This window comes from Molossus molossus, unplaced genomic scaffold, assembly GCF_014108415.1.
Source record: "Molossus molossus isolate mMolMol1 unplaced genomic scaffold, mMolMol1.p scaffold_m16_p_1, whole genome shotgun sequence".
Classification (NCBI taxonomy): Eukaryota; Metazoa; Chordata; class Mammalia; order Chiroptera; family Molossidae; genus Molossus; species Molossus molossus.
This window is the reverse complement of record NW_023425344.1, coordinates 209,028,135-209,049,503: the sequence shown is the minus strand read 5'-3', so window position 1 is coordinate 209,049,503 and position 21,369 is coordinate 209,028,135. Positions and strand designations below refer to the sequence as shown.

The window sequence follows — 21,369 nt, the reverse complement described above, 5'->3', positions numbered from 1 at the left end:
TTATAATAATATATAATCTTCATTTCCTGCAAAGTTTTTAAGCACCTGAGTTAATTTTAATAACCTAGTAATGTACATTTTTCTTTCTTAATGTATTTGAGTTTAGAAATAAAGTTTATAATAGTCAGTGATTACTCTAATATGATAATGTTCTCTTATTTCAAACAGCTAGTTAAAGGCCTTCAGCAAGAGCTGAACCGATTATATTCCCTTTTCTGTTCTCGGAATCCAGACTTTGAAGAAAAAGGGGGTAAAGTCTCAATAGTGTCACATTCACTGGGATGTGTAATCACTTATGACATAATGACTGGCTGGAATCCAGTTCGACTCTATGAACAGTTGCTGCAGAAGGAAGAAGAGTTGCCTGATGAACGATGGATGAGCTATGAAGAACGACATCTTCTTGATGAACTCTATATAACAAAACGACGGTAAAATACCCTAGTCTCTTGAAAGAATTTAAAATGTCTTCATGGAGTTAGGCTCAGCGGTAGAGCATCAGTCCGCCAACCAGTGAGTCGTGGGTTCAATTCCAGCCAAGGGCATGAACCTCGGTTGCAGTTCATCCCCGGCCCTGGTCAGGGTCATGCAGGAGGCAACCAGTCAATGTGTCTCTTTCACATCAATGTTACTGTCTTTCCATCTCTCCCTCCCTCCTACTCTATCTGAAAATAAATGGAAAAATATCTTCGGGTGAGGATTAAAAAAATAAGAATAATAAAATGTCTTCACGGAATTATTGGACTTCTTAGGAAAACTTTAAGATTTTCATGATAAAGGAAAAATACATTGTTCAGGGTACAAAGATTATTAGATAACATGCCTAATCAAGGAGAGATTGTTTTCATGCTAATTACATGCATTTTCCTATAGCATAAAATAAATGATTTGCCATCTGCCTCTTTTTCCTTCTATCTATCATTCACAGTTTATTAGGAGTGAAATCTAAAATTTATTCCAAGATGAGTCACTATGTAGAATTCTTATTGAAAATGTTTATCAATTTGTAATCCTTTGTAGTTTTACTAATCTTAGGGATGGGCCCTTACCTTTCTTACTATTCTAGAAATAGTTTTCAAGCCCTTTTTTTCTTGGCAATTCTATTTTTGACAGATTTTATAATTATCTGATCATTGTAGCCTTCCAGACACTATTGTTCAGTTTGCTACATCCCTATCTTCATTTGTAGTTACGTGCTCTTTCTTCTTTGTCCACTTAATGACTATCCAATCGATTTTATTTTATTTTTTAAAATGTGTTTTATTGATTTTTTCAGAAGAGAGAGATAGAAACATTGATGTAAGAGAGAATCATCAGCTGCCTCCTGCACACCCCCTACTGGGGATCAGGCCCACAACCTGGGCATGTGCCCTGACCCAGAATCAAACTGGGACTTCTCAGTCCATGGGATGATGCTCAGTCCACTGAGCCACACCAGTTTGGCTATCCAATGGAACAGTGATAAGTCACTTATTTTGATAGTTAGCATTATATAAAACATCAATTAGGTTAACTAAAATTTTTACTCAGGAAGCCTTGGGTTTGTTTTAGTCTATAAAAGTTGTTTAAGGATTTTATTTAGAATTTTATTAAGTACCATAGGCTAGATATATAAAGTTTACTATGGCAAAATAATTGATAGTTTTGAAAGAAAATGTCATGTTGTCAAGCCTCAGAACAGCATTATAAAATCCAGTAAAAAAAAAAAAAATTTAAACAGGCTTATAAAATGAACTACACCATTTTTCTTTTTAAACTCATTGAATGTATTACAGATGTCTCTCCTTTTTTCCCCCCTTCTTCCCACTCCCACCTCCCTCCTGCTTTTCCCACACTGTAGTCTGTGTCCATTGGTTATGCATATATGCATAGAAGTTCTTTGGTTTATCTCATCCTGCCCTCCCTCCCCCCTTCCCTTTGAGGTTCATCAGTCTAACAACCAATTTGAACTTAATCCCTTCATCTTTTTCACCCAGCCCCCAGCCCCCCTCCAATCTGGCAACAACAAAAGTCCTCTGTATCTGAGTCTGTTTCTGTTCTGCTTGCTCATTTTGTTTATAGATTCAATTGTTGACAGATATGTATTTATTGCTACTTTATTGTTTATATTTTTTTATCTTCTTCTTCAAAAAGACCTTTCAACATTTCATATAATATTGGTTTGGTGGTGATGAACCCCTTTAGCTTTTTCTTGTCTGGGAAACTCTTTATATGGCCATCGATTCTAAACGATAGCTTTGCAGGATAGAGTCATCTTGGTTGTAGGTCATTGCTTTTCATCACTTTAAATATTTCTTGCCATTCCCTTCTGATCTGCAAAATGTCTTTTGAGAAATCAGCTGACAGCCTAATGGGAACTCCATTTTGGACCACACCCTTTTTAAAACTTAGTTCTCTTGTTTATTAAATGTAAGTAGATATGGAGCATTGTAATGGGGGGAAAATGAAGTAACCCAAATGTTCACTAGCAGAGAAGGGTTAAATAAACTGATTGATTTGTATGATGGACAATTACACAGCTGTTATAAAGATTAAAGTAGATCAGGAGGAAGTGAAATGAAAAGATCTCTAAGATTCATTATTAAATATAGAAAGAAGAAAGACATAGAACAATGTATATGATGTGAACATTTGGTGTGACTTTTTTTTTAAGGTATACATATATATGCTTTTATTTACCTCACATTTTACTAAAGAATCCACCAAAAAAGCTACTAACAGCAGGTATTATGAAGAGTTGGGGTACTTTTACTAATCTTTTTTAAACTTATATAGATTTTCTGTATTACAGCAGGTAATTATTAAATACTGTCAATAGGGGTTAATTTGAGAGATTAGATTAAATAATGGGCGTTTAATTTCTTCTTTATACTTTAGTGAACTTGTGAGTATCTAATATTAATGAATTATAAATACAAATGTGTACATAATTTTATACTACCTTTCTAGGCTAAGGGAAATAGAAGAACGGCTACATGGATTGAAGGCATCATCAATGACAGACACACCTGCCTTAAAATTTAAGGTAAGGAAAGCCCTGGCCGGTTTGGCTCAGAGGTTAGAGCGTCGGCCTGCGGTACAGAGAGACCCGGGTTCGGTTCCCGCTAAGGGCACGTACCTCGGTTGCAGTTTGTCCCCGGCCCTGGTTGGTCGTGCGGGTGGCAGCCACTCGATGTGTCCCTTCACATCGATGTTTCTCTCTCTCTCTCTTCCTCTCTCTCCCTCCTACTCTCTCTGAACAAAAAATGGAAAAATGTCCTCAGGTGAGGATAAAAAAAAAAAAAAAAAAAAATTTAAGGTAAGGAAAGACTAATGAGATTTTCATGATCTGTCTCACTCTTTTTTCAAACAGCATTTGAAGCATAACATTAGGATTCAAATGAAATCTAAATTATTATTTTTTCAAATTAATATTTGTTGACCCCATACCATGTGTTGGACACTGCTAGTTTATAGATTCTACAAAGGAAAGAATGGGCAAGATAGTTCCCAGCCCTTAGGATATATAACAGTGTTATTGGTGACATTAGCAGTACGCAGAATGATGGAGTGTGAGAAAGAGGTTTTAATTTTGGCTGTAAAGGATTACGAAGGAATGACATTTGTATTTGTTATCAGTAAATTGGAATGTTGCCAAGTGGAGAAAAGGAAAAATGCTATTCTGTATAAAAGAATAAAAAGATGTGGAGGGATATAACTTTATAGTATCTCCAAGAAACACAAAATAATCTTGTGTAGCAGGGGGGAAATTAGAGACAGATCTGGGAAATATTTAGTATTAGAATTAACAAACCCTAGTGACCAGCTATTTGTGGGTGGTAAGAAAAAAAGCGGAAGTATATCAGTAATTATTCTAGGAATGGAAAGCTGGCATTTTGATCAATGAAAAGGGTGTAACCAAAGCACAGGATGGGATGGGATACATGTGGTTTTGGAGCAGGAAGAGCAACCCAGTTTGGCTAGAATGTACAGGATTGGCAAGGGGGCTGTGGAAGAGTAGGAAGAACTACAAATAAAGAACTTATATCTGAAATGGGCAATGGGAAGCTTTTCAGGGTTTTTGAGCATCAGAATGGAGCCGTCAAAAGCAAAGGTTTAGAATAATGAAAGTGGCAGAGAGATGTCAACCTTCACCTGACTGTCGAAAAGAACATAGCCTATAGCTGAAAAATAATTTGTTTGTATTGTTAAATGGAGTATGGCACACTCGTTTTCTACTGAATATATGCCCATGTCTAGTGTACTATATTTTCTCTTCTTAAGATCTGTTTTTGTTTTTTTAACCACAGGAACTTAATATACAGAGTAAGTAATGGAAAGATACAGAATTTTTTTTAAATAGTAAGAATTGGGGGGAACACTTTGTAAAGTATATGATTGTTTAATCACGATGCTATACACTTGAAACTAATACAAAATAATATTGAATGTAAACTGAGGATTTAAAAAAAAAGTGTCGCCCTGGCTGGTTTGGCTCAGCGGTTAGAGCGTCGGCCTGTGGTCCCCAGAGACCCAGGTTCGGTTCCCGCTAAGGGCACGTACCTCAGTTGCAGTTTGTCCCCGGCCCTGGTTGGGTTGTGTGGGTGGCAACTACTCGATGTGTGCCTTTCACGTCGATGTTTCTCTCTCTCTCTCTCTCCCCCTCCCACTATATCTGAATAAAATATCAAAAAATGTCTTCGGGTGAGGATTAAAAAAAAAAAAAAAGTGTCACATTACTAACATTATTACTAGAAAGTACACACTATAATTATATATTGTAATATAAAGTCATGTAGTCTAATAATATGGATTTTAAGTTATTATTTAATTACTCATTGAGGAAAAGTTTAGAAATCTGAAGTTTAAAAAGGAGTATCTGATGAATTGGAAAATTAATAGTTAGGACCCCAGAGTTCTACAAGAAACAGAAATCTTTCTGTGCCTATTAATTGGCAGATGGATATACTTTCAGAATATAAATGTTAGATCTATTACAAGTGACTAATGAACTTAAAAAAATAGAAAAATAGGTATTGACAAATTTTGTTTTAGAGAGTGGGAACTTTGATTCTGATCATGAGGTTTTGCTACTAATTATTTATGTAACATTAGCCAAATAATTCAACATCTCTGAATTCGTCTGTTTGGTCATCTCTGGACAAGGAGGGTAGACTAAATGTCTAAAGCTCTTTTCATCTTTAAAATTCTTTCATGGATGTAGATATCACTAAAGCAGTCATTAGTCTTCTCTGAGAATATTCCTTTGTTTGTCTATCAGACTGTAGACCCATCATAAAGAAAGAAAAGTTGTTTATTCCATGGATTGAACAATTTAACGAACATGGTGGGTGGTGTGCCAGACCAATGCAATAAAGCATTTTGCTATGGTGTACGTGTGTGTATGTGTTTTCACCTGTGTATATTAAGCAGAAAGGATTTATATAGCTTTCTCATAGCTCTTCTATTTTTGTATCTCTCTCTATTCTTTATTTTTCCTCACTTTATAGAAGGAATAACCTTAATTTTTTTTCAGAAATTGATGCTTTTATCTGTGTCACTGTGATTTCAAATGTTTTTTCTTATTTTTTTTAACACAAGTAAATTTTCTTCAGCCTTCAATCCTTTAGAAACAAACAAAAACTTTCTTAAATATTCTTTAACATTAAGGTATTTCAAAATATATATTCTGTTTTTTTCATTTGGATAAAAAGAATTACTTTAAAGGCTTTGTGGGGAAGGGATTAAAGATATATAAAATTGGAGACAGGGACACTGTCACAGTATAGTCCAAATGAAAGGTAATGAGGTGAAATGTTAGAATCTGTTGGAATGAGTTTTTAGATGTTGGGGATGTGAGGGAAGGATTAATTAGATGGTCTCACTCATCCAGGTATGGCACATTTGAGAGAGGTAGGGTGGATTTAGGAGGGAAAGGTATTCTGTTCTGTATGTAATCCATTCTGTTGACCACCCTATTTTTCTTGAAGCCCTCTCCTCCCTCGGCTTCCATCATAACACTTTCCTGTTTCTCTTTCTCCTTTCACTCTCCTTTTTATAGTTTTTCCTCCTTTGCCTGAGAATCAAATGTAGATATTCCTCATAGTTCATCTAAGCCATTTTATTCTGTGCACTTCCTAAGCAATCTTACCCATTCTCTTGGTTTTACACGTCACTTCTATAACACGTAGACTTGGATGGTGACATATTTATCTCTTGTCCTAAATTTTCAGTTCCCTAATAGATATGTTACAGATACCTCAAACTTATGAACAAAAATAGAATTTACTTAAGTTTCCTGGTAACACATTGAAAAAAAGACATAGGGGAAGATATTTAAAAAGTGGAAGCATATACCTTGTTCATGGATTGGAAGAATTAACATCATTAAAATGTCTAGCCCAGCCAGTACGGCTCACTGGTAGAGCATCAACCCATGCACCAAGAGGTCGCCAGTTCAATTCCCAGTCAGGGCACATGCCCAGGTTGTGGGCCCGATCCCCGGTGAGGGGCATGCAGGAGGCGGCCAGTCATCGATGTTCTCTCTCATCGATGTTTCTATCTCTCCCTCTCCCTTTCTCTCTCTTTAAAATCAATAAAGAAAGAAATATTTAAAAAAATAAAATAAAATGTCCATACTACCCAAAGCAATCTATAGATTCATTGTAATCCCCATTAAAATACCAATGACAGCCCTGGCCAGTTTGGCTCAGGAGTTAGAGCATCGGCTCGCAGTCCAGAGAGACCTGGGTTCGGTTCCCACTAAGAGCATGTACTTCAGTTGCAGTTTGTCCCCGGCCCTGGTTGGAGTCATGTGGGTGGCAGCCAGTCGATGTGTCTCTCTCCCGTCAATGTTTCTCTCTCTCTCTTCCTCCCTCTCCCCCTCTCGCTCTATCTGAAGATGAATGCAAAAATGTCCTCAGGTGAGGATAAAAACAAATAAAATAAAATAAAATATCAACGACATATTTCACAGAACTAGAACAAATACTCCAAAAGTTTATATGGAACCAAAAAAGACCCCAAATAGCCACAGTAATTTTGAAAAGAAAGAACAAACTAGGAGGGATCACAATACCGGATATCAAGTTATACTACAAAGCTATTGTAATCAAAACAGCCTGGTACTGGCATAAGAACAGTCATATAGATCAATGGAAAAGAACAGAGAACCCAGAAATTGACCCAAGACATTATGCTCAATTAATATTTGACAAAGGTAGCAAGAGCATACAGTAGAGTAAAGACAGCCCCTTTAATAGATGGTGTTGGGAAATTTGGACAGCTACATGCAAAAAAGAAAAGAAAAGAAACTACCAACTTACAGCATACACAAGAATAAATTCAAAATGGATAAAAGACTTAAATGTGACTTGTGAATCCATAAAAATCCTAGAAGAAAATGTAGGCAACAAAATTTCAGACATCACACACAGCAGAATTTTCACTAATACAATCAATGCCTAAGGCAAGAGAAACAAAGGAAACAATTAATGGGACTACATTGAACTAAAAAGCTTCTGCACAGCAAAAGAAACAAACATCAAAATGGAAAGGGAACCCACTGTATGGGAGAGCATAATTGCCAACGATACATCAGATAAGGGGTTAATTTCCAAAATATGTAGAGTATTCATACAACTCAACAAAAGGAAGACAAAGAACCCAATTTAAAAATGGGCAGAGGACCTCAAGAGACACCGCTCCAAACAGGACATACAAATGGCCAAGAGACATATGAAAAAAATGCTCAACATCACTAATCATCAGAGAGATGCAAATTAAAATGACTATGAGGTATCACCTCACATCTGCCCTAATGGCTGCCAACAAATTATCAAACAAGTGCTGTCGAGGATGTGGAGAAAGGGGGACTCTAGTACACTGCTGGTGGGAATGCAGACTGGTACAGCCACTATGGAAAACAATATGGTATTTCCTCAAAAAATTAAAAATGGTACTGCCATTTGACCCAGTGATACAACTTCTAGGAATATACCCTAAGAAGCCTGAAACACCAATCAGAAAGAATATATATACCCCTGTGTTCATAGCAGCACTATTTACAATTGCTAAGATCTGGAAACAGCCCGAATGTCTATCAATAAATGAGTGGATTAAAAAGCTGTGGTACATTTACGTAATGGAGTACTATGCATCTGTAAGAAAGATCTCTTATCCTTTGAGACGACATGGAGGGACCTGGAGAGTATAATGCTAAGTGAAATAAGCCAATCAGAGAAAGACAAATATCACATGACCTCACTTATTTGTGGAATATAATGAACAAAGTAAGCTGTTGAACAAAATAGACCCAGAGACATAGAAGTAGGGTTCAGACTGACAAACCTCAGAGGAGGTGATTGAGGGGAAAGGGAGGGAGGAGATAAACCAAAGAACTTATATGCGTATATGCATAACCAATGGACATAGAAAACAATGCTGGGGGTGTTGCAGGATGGGAAGGAGGGTGTCAGTGGGGATGGGGGGGAGAAGCATCTGTAACAAAAATAAATTATTTTTTTTTAAAGAATTTTCTGTTACAATTAATGAAATCACTAGCCTGCCAGTCAGCCAGAATAAATCTTATGAATTGTCTCTGACTCATTCTTCATCCCCATCTCCATTCATTCATGTTGATTCTACCCTCTCCTCTCATATTTTCATTTCTGAATGGACAGCTAGTCCTGTCTGGATTCAGATTATTTTTTACCTAAACTCTTTCAATAGTTTCCTAAGGCTTCAAGTCACCAGTCTCTCAATTTTCCAGTTTAGCCACAAGCTACTACCAAGTTTACTAACCTCCTAAAACATGTATCAAATCCTATTCTACTTCACTACCTATAAAATAAATTAAGTCCATCTTTCTTAATCAAACAGCCAAGGTTCTATAACATTCTCTCTCTCCAACCTACATTTTCCCTGCACCCTATTTTTTAACCATGTCAGACTGTTATAGTTCATGTGGTTTCATCGGTTTGGAATATCCTTTTTCAGCTCCAGTGTCCCAACCCCAACTGTGGACATTCTTTTCGTCTTTTTTTGGCCTATGAAAAGGTTTCTTCTTTTGTAAAGCCCTCAGAGTTGGAATTAATCATTCCTTTCTCTGTTCTTTTTTGTTGTTTTAATCCTCACCCGAGGAGAGAGAAAGAGAAACTTTTTTTTTTTTTTTTAGATAGAGTGAGAGGGAGGAAAAGAAGGAGAGAAACATCAATGTGAGAGAGACATATCAATTGGTTGTCTCCCACATGACCCCGACCAGGGCAGAGAATCAAACCTGCAACCCAGGAACATGCCCTTGACCGGGAATCGAACCCATGACCCTTTGGTCCAAGGGCTGACACTCTAATCACATAGCCAAACTGTTCAGGGCTCTCTGTTCTTTTACAACAGCAATTTTTCAACTGATGTGCCACATGAATTCTTAAAACATGCAATACCTGACTATTAAGGCCCTGACCTCTCTTCCCTTAGATTGTCAAATGAATGACAACAGCCAACACAATAATAGCCATCCAGTGTGAATGCATCAAAATTATACCTATTTTTTGTCAGATCAGCAAAAAATACAATTAATTTTTAGTGTGCTGCAGAATTTTAGTAATTAGTCTGTGTGCCATGAGATGAAACAGGTTGAAAATCTCTATCTTATAGCATACTTTCCTTTTCTTATGCATTTATTTTATTCTGCGTTTCACACAAGATTGTAAACTCTGGGAACAGAAGCTCTGCCGTATTCATCTTTATATCCTCCATAGAACCAAGTATATTACTTCACAAAATAATAGTAGCTTGATGAATCTTTTTTTTTTTTTTTAATCCTCACCCGAGGACATTTTTCCATTATTTGTTCAGATAGAGTGGGAGGGGGAGAGAGAGAGAAACATCGACGTGAAAGGGACACATCAAGTGGCTGCCACCCGCATGACCAACCAGGGCCGGGGACAAACTGCAACCAAGGTACGTGCCCTTAGCGGGAACTGAACCCCGGTCTCTCTGGACCACAGGTCGACGCTCTAACCACTGAGACAAACCGGCCAGTATTGAATCTTTGATTAGTGTATAGAAACACAACAAAATTATTTCTTCTCCTTATCTTTCTCTTAGTCTTCATTTTCTGTTATATTTAAAGATATGTTTAAAATTGTTCCTAGAAATAGATTGTGTAGAATAATTAAAGATTGGCATACATTTAACAAATAATGCAGATGTCAGCTAGACAAAGTTCATAGAAAAAACACATATATTTAGAGATAATTTGTTATATCTATTTTACCATATGTTATATTTTACCCAAATTCTGTTGAAAAATACTTCACCATTTTTAAAATGTTTAATGACTTTATTATTTTAGGTTGAGAATTTCTTCTGCATGGGATCCCCACTGGCAGTATTTTTGGCATTGCGTGGCATTCGCCCAGGGAACACTGGAAGTCAAGATCATATTTTACCCAGAGAGATTTGTAACCGGTTACTGAATATTTTTCATCCAACAGATCCAGTGGTGAGTTGCACTTATGGACATTTTTCTCTTTATATTAAATTGTTTCTAAAAGAATCTATAAGAAATCGAACAAGGTACCACCAAATTAATGAGAAAGTTCATTTATCTGATTGTATTTGCATAGGTTCATATTTTTAAAACATTTGTGTTTTGGATGATGTAGGACTCAGGAAATAAAATACCTTAGAGATGACCTGTTAATGTACTTGTAGAATAAGAGTATAATATGAAAATATTATCTTGAGCCTGACTGGTGTGGCTCAGTGGTTGAGCATCAACCCATGCACCAAGAGGTCGCCAGTTCGATTCCTGATCAGGGCACATGCCCAGGTTGTGGGCCTGATCCCCAGTGGGGGGCATGCAGGAGACCGCCCATCGATGTTCTTTCTCATTAATGTCTTTATTTCTCTCCCTCTCCCCTCCTCTATCTCTCTCCAATCAATAAAGAGAAATTATTTAAAATATTATCTTGATAATTAATACAATGGACAGGAATCTTCTATACTTTCAAACCATAACCTGTTGTAATACCAATAACCTAGCAATCATAAATTTTGAGAATCCCACTTTAAATACTTTTTCTCTGGAGTATGCTACAATATTAAAATGTGTTCAGTAGATCCTCTTAGAAATGAAAATACTAGTATTATGTATTAAACATGAAAAAGTTTGTTTTAGCCTGGTAGAATTATAAAATTTTGGGTTTTTACATGTTCTATCGTTTATATTATAAATAATTTTTATAATTTTTTTTAATCCTCACCCGAGGATATTTTTCCATTTATCATCAGATAGCATGGGAGGTGGAGAGAGTAGGAGAGAGAAACATCGACGTGAGAGAAACACATCAACTGGTTGCCTCCCATACAACCCCAAACAGGACTAGGGACGAACCACAACCAAGTTACATGCCCTAGACCAGGATCGAACCTGAGACTGACTGATGCTCTACCTGCTGAGCCAAACTGACTAGGGCTGTAAATCCTTTTTTTTTTTTTTAATTAAAAGAAAAAAATTTTTTTCCTTATTGATTTGAGAGAGAGAGGAAGGGAGAAAGAAAGATAGAAAGAAACATCAATGAGAGAGAACATCAATTGGCCACCTCCCACATGGCCCCCACTGGAGATTTGGCCCACAACTTGGGCATGTGCCCTGACCAGGAATCAAACTGGCAACCTCTTGGTGCGTGGGTCAATGCTCAACCACCGAGCCACACCAGCCGGGCTATAAATAATTTTTAATGTAAACACTCCAAGGGTCTTGCATCCAAGTAAACAGTTTCATGTATCATTTTTCAGATGAGAAAAATGCTTCCTTAAATCCTTTGTAGGAGAAGGCTAGATATAACTAAATTTAAAATAAATTATTTTAAGTCTCATTCTGAAAAGTAACTTTATATAATTGTGTAAAGTCTTTTAAAAGATTGTAAGCTAGTATCAAATAAATATAACGTTGACTAGCCACTGGAATTTTAGAAATTTTCCCATATGTTAAAGAATCAAAACTGCTATATTAAAGAAATAAATTTAACTGAACTGGAATCTAATACAAAATTTAAATACCGACTGCACAATCTTGGCCAAGTTCCTTCAGAGACTGATGCAGATGATAATATTTACCTCATAGGGTTTTAGGATTAAGTAATATTTGTGGAAACATTTAGCTATATGTTCAGTATTTCATTAATATACATTCATTTTACTCATTCTCTTTATAACTTGAAAGTGAACTTGAGTTCATAGGTGAACTCTGAGCTTTCAGTGTCCTTTGTATAATGTTAAAGTTTATTATAAAGGAGGGTTCCAATCTACTTTCATTAATATGAATTTTTTTATTCATTTTATAAATTTTTTTGTGATTTTTTTTTAAATAATGCTTTTTTAATGTTTATGTCAGAACTGTGGTAATTTGTTTTTACAAACGTTATCTGTTATTTTCAACCTCCTCTTGAGGTAAGAAGTGCTATCTCCTTTCTACAGCTCAGTAAACTGAGGCTCTGAAACCTTGTGACTTGGTGTCATACACCTAGGTCATAAGAACAGTCTTTACTGCTTCAACTTTGTTTGTGAGACTAATATAAATCTGTTAGGTGATATCAGGACATGATAAGAATGAATTTATTTATCTGAAAAAATTAATGGGTACTATATTTTTTATAGTCCCATCATTAAGGAAGTATTAGACCAACTACATATTATTAAGGGTAAACAAATAGGAATATATGTTAGAAATACCAGGTTTTTAAAAATTCCCTAAGGTCTGCTGAGCATGAAATAGAATAAGAATAAATAGAGTTTACTAAAATCCAAGCCTTAATGTTGTGCCTCTTTGAATTTTTTTTTTAATCCAGGCTTATAGATTAGAACCGTTAATACTGAAACACTACAGCAACATTTCACCTGTCCAGATCCACTGGTATAATACTTCCAATCCTCTACCTTATGAGCATATGAAGCCAAGCTTTCTCCACCCATCCAAAGAACCTACCTCAATTTCAGAGAATGAAGGCATTTCAACAATACCAAGCCCTGTGACCTCACCAGTCTTGTCTCGCCGACACTATGGAGAATCTATAACAAATATAGGCAAAGCAAGCATATTAGGTAATTTCTCTTTAGTATTCCTTATCAATGAATGTAAGTACTTTTTAATATACAGGCATTAAATTTGGAGTATTTGGAAATATTTTATGTATTACAAACCATCCAACAGTTAATCCCCATGTTTAGAATTAACTACCCTCTTGCTGTTTATATTTGAGGGCCAAAGTCCTGAAGTTCTCTAATTAGATTAGATCCTGCAGTTTTCGATTATGAGATAGCTGGATGCACCAAAAAAAAAGGTCTGGGATTAAGACCCTCATTTTAATTTGGCCTTACCACTTCCTGTGATATCTTGGGCAAGTTGCATAGATTTTAATGCTTCCTCATCTGTGAAATGAGGAGGTGCTTGAGGTCTAAAGGTGCCCCTGACATCTAGCTCTCTGATCCATGCCCCAAAAGTCTCTTAAACTGGGTCCTTCTTGAGGGAAACAAGGATATTTAATTTGTCTCTGAATGATTTCCAGTTCCAGCCACAGTGTTTGATGTAGCACTGGAGTTCAGTTATGTGCCACTTGAATTTGTCCATTGCCTTTGGTTACAAGTTGCCTTAATATAAAATACCACAAGATGGCACTATAAATAGGCTTTACCTGCTGGTTTAATTGCTTTTTCACTTGGTCATACAGATCTTTATTGATTTCTTTTTATAACATATCCACTTAACTTCACTATTGAGCATCAATAGTAAATATATGCCCATGTCAATGGCATGGTTCTTAAAGTTTTTAATCTTATCAAATAAATAATGATCACTTGAATAAAGAATCTTTATTCCTTTGTAAGCTATATTTCTAGATTTGGCACACTCTCATTCTGTTATTTAGACCTACAATATAAATTGTAACTTTCTTATGTTCCCACCCTGGAAAAACACGACTAGGGCTTGGTCCCTCTGCCAGTTGGCTGTAATTATGGGTGGTGCTCGTTAGCTTGGTGTGTGGTGTAATTCAGCAGAATGACTGCCCTGTTTTGTGAAATGCAGGGGCTGCTAGCATTGGAAAGGGACTTGGAGGAATGTTGTTCTCAAGGTTTGGACGTTCGTCTACACCACAGCCATCTGAGACATCAAAAGACTCAGTGGAAGATGAGAAGAAGCCAGTTGCCGCGCCTCCTACAACCACCACTCTGGCAACACAGACCTTTCCACATAGCAGTTCTGGCTTTCTTGATTCTGCATGTTAGTTCATACCGTTCCTTCCTTAAGTTTATACTGTATCTTTTTTTAAATTGAGGAGAGCAGAGAGGATTAAGATATTAACACTGGCAGTCAACTCTAAAATCTAAAGCTTTTAAAGAAAAATGCTTTTCTGCTGCTTACATTTTTAAGACTAATCCCAGGTAAATGTGCTTTTACTCTCTGCATTGGTGAATTAATAATAATCAAGGCCTTGTGGCACAGGGATGTTAAGCATCGAGCATAAAACAAATCTCTTTGAGGTAAGCACCCCCTCCCCTGGTTTTTCTAAAGTAGATTGTTTTATATATGGTCTTCTCAGCCTTAAAAATCCATGTAGTTAGTTACATCAACCGATGCTGTATCTACTCTTGATACTTTTTTAAAGCTGCTATACCAAAGCCATTCTGCTGCTAATCCCACTGTTCCCTTTTGTTCAACCTAATTATAAAACCTTCAGTGCTTCAATTAGTATTGGATCCACCATATGGCTTCCAGTTCTATCCCAGCCACCTAGTGCAAAGTAGGTACTCAAGAAATGAGTGAATGAACAGATAGTTATGCCGGACTTGGCATGAGAATGGAGCTATATTTAATTTTTTTTCCAGTGGGTTTATAAGATTTAAAATCTTAAATTGTAAAACTGTAATATACTTACTTCATATATATTTACTTCCAAGGATCTAGACTTGACCCTCACTCTTAATTGTCCAATAAAATAAGACTAAAAAGTCAAATCCTATTTTTCCATTAGCTTATATATAAGGAAATGTAGATTCTAAAACTAGCTACTTCCTTTCTATAACTGGGAAGAGGAAAACTTTTCTTTAAAAAATTTTAAACATTATATTTTAGATACTTAAAGACTTGTTTTCTTACTGTGTCTGCTGCTCTAAATTTTAAAATGACCATGATAAAAAAAATAAAAAAAAAGGCCAGTTTGGCTCAGCGGTTAGAGCATCGGCCTGCGGTCTGGAGAGACCCGGGTTCGGTTACCGCTAAGGGCATGTACCTCGGTTGCAGTTTGTCCCCGGCCCTGGTTGGTCATGCGGGTGGCAGCCACTCGATGTGTCCCTTTCACGTCGATGTTTCTCTCTCTCTCTCTTCCTCTCTCTCCCTCCCACTCTACCTGAACCAAAAAATTGAAAAATGTCCTCGGGTGAGGATAAAAAATAAATGAATAAAATAAAATGACCAGCATTTCCATCCATAAAACTTACTTTAAAAGGAAGTTCAGTTGTGGCAGTCCTGGGGGCTGGGTCTTTCTCCACAGTCAACCCCACTTCAGGGTCTGTGATCCTGGACATTCCTGAGTTGGACATTTCTACTTAGACCAATAGCATTTTTTAAACTTATCTTTGTCTGATTCTGAGTACTGAAATTTTTATAATTGCAAGCCTTTGAACACTGCCTAGAAATTGTATTTTAGACTTTGATATTTTCTTATGAGTTTCTGTACTATTGCTGACTTAAGCTCTCACTCCTACTTAATATCAGGACTGTAATTGTGAGAATACCAAATTCTGTTGTAACATGTAGATGTCAAAAGAAAACTCTAAAATTCTGAGGAAAATCTTGTTTCTCAGAATTTTGTAAGAGGATAGGCAAAAAGTCACAATTCCTTGTAATGTTAATGCACAGCAAAGATGCTAGTAAGTAGCAGGATGAAGGAGAACAAAGAGCAGCATCGGTAGCCCAAGAGAACGGGTAGTGAAGACAGAGAGAGAACCTATAGGATCTCAGAGAGGGGAACTACTTTTTAGTGTTTTTTTGCCCCACTATTTAACATACTAATTTTCAAATGATAAGAGAGAAATCTATTTCTTCTTTTAGGACAACAGCGAGTGAGGTGCTTAGCTGTATTGCGTCATTATATTTTGATAACTTAACAAAACACATTTGCTGTCATTCGTACATATAAGTTTGTTGTTGGTTCAAATGGTTAATTTCTTGTCAACTATGTACTCAACTAAATATGAACTAATCATGAATCTTTATGATAGAGCTGTAATTCTAGATATAGATGTAACTATTAAAATTGGGCAACTACTACTATAGTAGAATTCTGCCTTTTAAATCAAATCCTCAAGATTTGCCTTACTAATTATTGGACTTGCTTCAATAATATAGCCTTTTGTGTTATCCTGATTTAGACAAATTGCTTAAGTCTTAATTGCTATTTTGGCTATCTCTCGCAAATCATAAAACTTCCTTAACTCTTCTTTTTGGAATCTGGTTGTGATTAGGTAATTCTGGCTTCCTTCCTTCTTTCTGCTCACCCCGATGGCCTCAGTTCTTCTCTCTAGCCTTTATTCTGAAGCCACCAGCTTTGAGTCTCTCTCTCTTTGAGGGTGAGATGGACACAGACTCTGAATTCATGATCAATCAGGGTTCTCTCTTTGAAGAGGAAGTGCTATCATTTGTCATCAAGTTAACGCACTCGCTATTCTTCATCTCTTTTTAAAAAGGTCTAGGCTTATTTCCATTGGTTTTAGTCTTTCATTTCTTACGCTCCCCTGTGTTTGTAACCTATGAAAAGGAAAGATCTGTTTCTTTGAGCATTGTTTTGCCTCTAGATCAGAACGTAAATGAACTATATGCTTTGAGGAAATCTGGATGTTAACAGATTATGACCTTATATTTCAAAATTAATTAGACTTACATTTTCCATGAACAAACTCTTCACAGAAATCAAACTGTGTGCTTCTTTATATATGCTAGGTTCATTGAGCTTATTTGGGAAGTACTGTTCTAACTTTCGGCCACTGCATCATTGAAGGCCATTTATAACTATCAGCCAACACTTTACAGCATCTTGTGTTTTTTGTGTTTTTTTCCACAGATTTCAGACTTCAGGAGTCATTCTTTAATCTCCCACACCTTCTTTTTCCGGAAAATGTAATGCAGAATAAAGATAATACCCTCGGTATGGTATATGTCAGGAATAGCATTCAGAATACTATGAAAATGATCTACTTAGAGAATTCTTCTGCACATTGAAAAATTGAATCATCTCTTCTATGAAATTGGCCTATAGACTATTTTATATGTACTTTCTTTCTGTATTTTCTAATCTTAAATGGCAGCAATCCTGAAACCCAACTGTTGATTAGTGCTTGTGTGCTAAAATATATGGTACTCCTATACACTCCTACAAAGAAGGAACCTTTTAGAGAGGGGAGAAAAGCATAAGCCGTTTTTCTTCTCTATTGTCCTGAAGGCTTCACAGAAGTTCACTATACTTCTCATGTTCTACACTAGATGTGAAAGATTTTCTTAGCATAAAGGACTTAATCATTTCTAGTTATTTCTAGTTATCAGTAATACTATCACTTAGGGCTGTAGGTATGCCATAGCTGATATCTGATTTCAATACAAGTATTTGATATTCTTTAAAGGGATGGGTTTGCTTTAAAAAATTAGTATTATTGGATGCAAGAGCTATTTTCAGTCTTTAACTTTCAGAAGATTCTAAATATCATGAAGGATTAATCTTAGCATTTTAAATTATTTTTATCAATTAACTTCTCATTCTTTTTTCCATAACTCCTTCCTTTTTTCATTTTTAAAAGTACAGTGAATCTTGTCTTTAACAAAAGATATGTTACAGGTTTTTCTTTGGATATTTTAACCATATCTAAATTTACAATTCTGTATTTAACTGCTAACCTTCATACATTTTTCTTTCTTTTTTTCTATTTTCAAAACAACTCTTAACTTGATACAAGTTTTAAAACTGTTTTAGCATAACAAGCTGATTTGGGTTTTAGTTTCTTTTTTCTCCCTAGCCACAGTTTTGTTGATCTAGCTCAGTGAATTCCCCTCAAGAAATGAGCTTGTAACAGTGCTTACTCTGGTCTCTTCTCATGTAATTGTTAGTGACTTCCACAGAGAAATAATTCAGTTTGTGCTTTGTGCGTACTTAATTGGAGAAAGGAAAAGTAGTCCACTCTTGTCCTGCATTCAAGCAGCCCTTAGATCCACTATCATCAAACCATCCCAGCTCTATAAGCCATTAGACCACTAATCATAACCACACCAAACTGATTCAGTTAGTAATATGTATATGGCTTCTGTTTTCTCTTCCTTTGTTTTTATTCATTCTACAGTTATTTACTAAATATTTACCATGAGCCAAGATACCAAGGTAGGCACTAGAAAATATACCAAGATGAAACAGACTTAAGTACTGCTCCTAAAGATATTAAATGCTGGTGTGGAAATTAAGTATTCTCCAGAGGGCATATATTCTAGTAGGAAGGTAAATAACTATATAGCTACATAAATAATTATAATAAGTGGTAGAATATGATGAGTACACAATGGAGGTACAGGTAAAGGACTCCGTCAGTTCTAAGGAGTGAGGAAATTATTTCACCTGAAGAAGCCATAAAAGGCTTCATGGGAGTAGGGTTTAGACATGCAGAGATGAAAACATTGCAGGGACGAGAAACCACGTAAGCAAAAGCACAGCGGTGAGATGCATGGAGTATGTAAGAAGCCAGAAGTTCGTTTTCTTGAGAAGTACCAAGGATGAGTAGAAAGGGGAGTAGTTCTGAATATGATTGGAAAGGTTTCTTAAACTAGATTGTAGAGGTTCCAACAAATCTGGCCATCTCCTGGAGCTCTTTTGTGTTCAAGATTCACGCAGAGAGTCTGTATTTACCCACATTGCCCGCCTTTTTAAGTCTCTTTCAGGGCAGATTAGTGTTGGAAAGTTTTTTTTGGCAGAAATGACAACTGGTTATAAAACTTGTGTTAGAGGTTTTTTTTTAGTTACTTTTCTCAAGTAAAAGATGGTTAGAGAATATTCCAAAATGTATTTGGAGATGTGATAATTTAAAAAATGTAAATGTCCCTTGAGTGTCAAATACCTGAGCACATGAAATGTATAGCCCCTCTGAGGCAGCACAATAAGACATGGTTGTAACAAGAACACTGAGCATGATCTTCCTTGGCACAGATGAACCTTTCACCAGTCATTTAGAAACACAGTTTCCTTTACTAGTACTTCATTTTTTTCAGTGTCTACCTGGAGCCAAAAATAATGCAATTATGACCATAATTATTAGTTTAAAATAAGATAATTTTTAATATTAATTTTTTTAAAAAAATTATTTCTAGAGAAGATGTTTACTTTAAATAGTAGTAACCTAGTCGGTTAGTACACATTATAATACTAAGGTACTTTCTTTCTACTCACGTGTTACTTTTTTATACCACATCCACATGGACAAGCCTTGTGCACGGAGGCGTCCCTGGCAAAAGCGCCGTGCTGAGGGCACATGCCCTTCACACCCATGCAGGTTGCAGATGTTCGCTTAGGGGAGGAGGGGGGATGCGCTCCTGTGCCTGACTCCCAGGCAAGAAAATAATCCACATTCGATTTAAAACGTGTAAGCAAACTGTGGATGACTGTTAAAGGCCAACGTTTTTATTTTTATTTTTACTTCTCTTCAGCAGTTCAGGAATCTCATCCTTTTCTTTGTGAACAGACGGGTTCTAGCACTTAGGCACTCCAGAAAGAGAGAGAAGGACAAAGTGATGATTTTATATTCTCCTTTCTCTTTGACGAAATCAGTGCGAGAAACGGGGAAACTGCCAGCCTGTGGCTGTTACCCAGCCTTCGTGTGGTGATAGAAATGGGTCCGAGGCAACTCCATGGAGGTTTGTGCCCACTTTGGCCAAGAACACATCTCACAGCACATAAAGGGTAGAGCAAAGTAGGTTTACAGCTGTTTGGAAAATAATACAATAATTAATAAGTACTAATACAAGAATAAACTTTCATGTACTCACAACTGTAAGCCTACTTTTGCCTCACCCTGTATAAAAGGGTGCTGTCATGTAGAACCTCAGTCCCTTGGGAAATCTGTGAACCAAATACACAGGAGAGAGGAGATGAGACATAGGCCCATCTAATTCTATCCATCCACCTACAGAATAAACACAGATGTGAGGTTAACCACACCAGCAGCGGTAAACTGTTTAAGGAAGGGGAGAGGCTAACGGTTTCATCAGGTACAAGCTGGCTACCCAGATCCATTTCGATAGGGACAAATTAAAATAAATAGAAAGGGATAGGGAGGGCCAGTCAGTTAACAACACTTATTAAAGTCCCTCTAGGTGATAAGAATAACAAGGGCATATAAGAGGATAACGAATACATTAGGGATTTTAGTGTCTAGTATATGAAAGGCAGTGTTGCATGACAGTAATTGCATATTAAGAATAAGTTTCAGGTACATAGAATTAAAGCAGAATCAAATAGCACTTGTTATAACAAGAAATATCTCACTTCATTTGCCTTTAAAACAGTAATTCAACTTAAGACTATTGGATAAGTGAGACATTCTACAGTAGCATTTGAAAGGAAACGGTTAGAAATTATTTGGTGGTCTTCACCCATCTTTTCTGTTTCTCCTTTTATTTCTTCTTATTTCTTTATAACTAACTTCACCTTGACTCTTCCTCATCGTGCTTGAGAATTCGTTTCCTCTTTTTTCACCTTCCTGACTGTTGTGCCAGGATGTAGCCACAAATCTAAACAAGCATCCCATGGAACACAGAAGGAAAAGATGCAGACCTTACTGCTCCACAGCTCTGCATACGGATTTCAACTATTGCTGACTTGTGCATTCGCTTATTATAATTTAAATGAGAAAAATAATCGTTTTTTAAAACCTTAAAAAGCTTGTGTCATACATCTTAAAAATAGTTTAGTAACCTGACTGGTATTTTATACTGAAGTGTAAACCTTACTTGAGGACATATAGATAGATCCATGGATAGTTCTTGTCAGAAAAGAACAACTGAATAGAAAAATAACAACTGTAGCCCTGGCCAGAGCTCAGTTGGTTAGAGCGTTGTCCCCATGTGCCAAGGTTGTGGGTTCAATCCCCAGTCAGAGCACATACAAGAATCAACCGATGAATGCATAAATAAGTGGAGCAACAAATCAGTGTCTCTCTTCCTCCCTCCCTCCCTCCCCCTTCTCCCCCTCTTTTTCTCTCTCTCTCATAAAATTTAAATTTGAAAAAAAAATAACAACTGTATATGCATTTTAACTAATCAAATAGTATTGTCCCAAAATAATTGTTTAAGTATTA

General features: G+C 36.4%; 1 protein-coding gene across 5 annotated transcripts in view; it reads left to right on the top strand.

Moving 5' to 3' along the window:
* Window positions 1-21,369, top strand: part of DDHD1 (DDHD domain containing 1) — a 91,098-nt gene that overhangs the window by 67,636 nt on the left and 2,093 nt on the right. For 3 of the 5 annotated variants that reach the window (XM_036257362.1, XM_036257354.1, XM_036257346.1), the window contains 6 exons: window positions 169-431; window positions 2,950-3,025; window positions 10,334-10,483; window positions 12,834-13,086; window positions 14,069-14,263; window positions 17,103-17,186. In XM_036257362.1, the coding sequence (XP_036113255.1) occupies window positions 169-431; window positions 2,950-3,025; window positions 10,334-10,483; window positions 12,834-13,086; window positions 14,069-14,263; window positions 17,103-17,186 (1,021 nt within the window). The remainder of the gene's footprint in view (window positions 1-168; window positions 432-2,949; window positions 3,026-10,333; window positions 10,484-12,833; window positions 13,087-14,068; window positions 14,264-17,102; window positions 17,187-21,369) is intronic. The other 2 variants (XM_036257379.1, XM_036257371.1) reach the window with 1 other exon arrangement.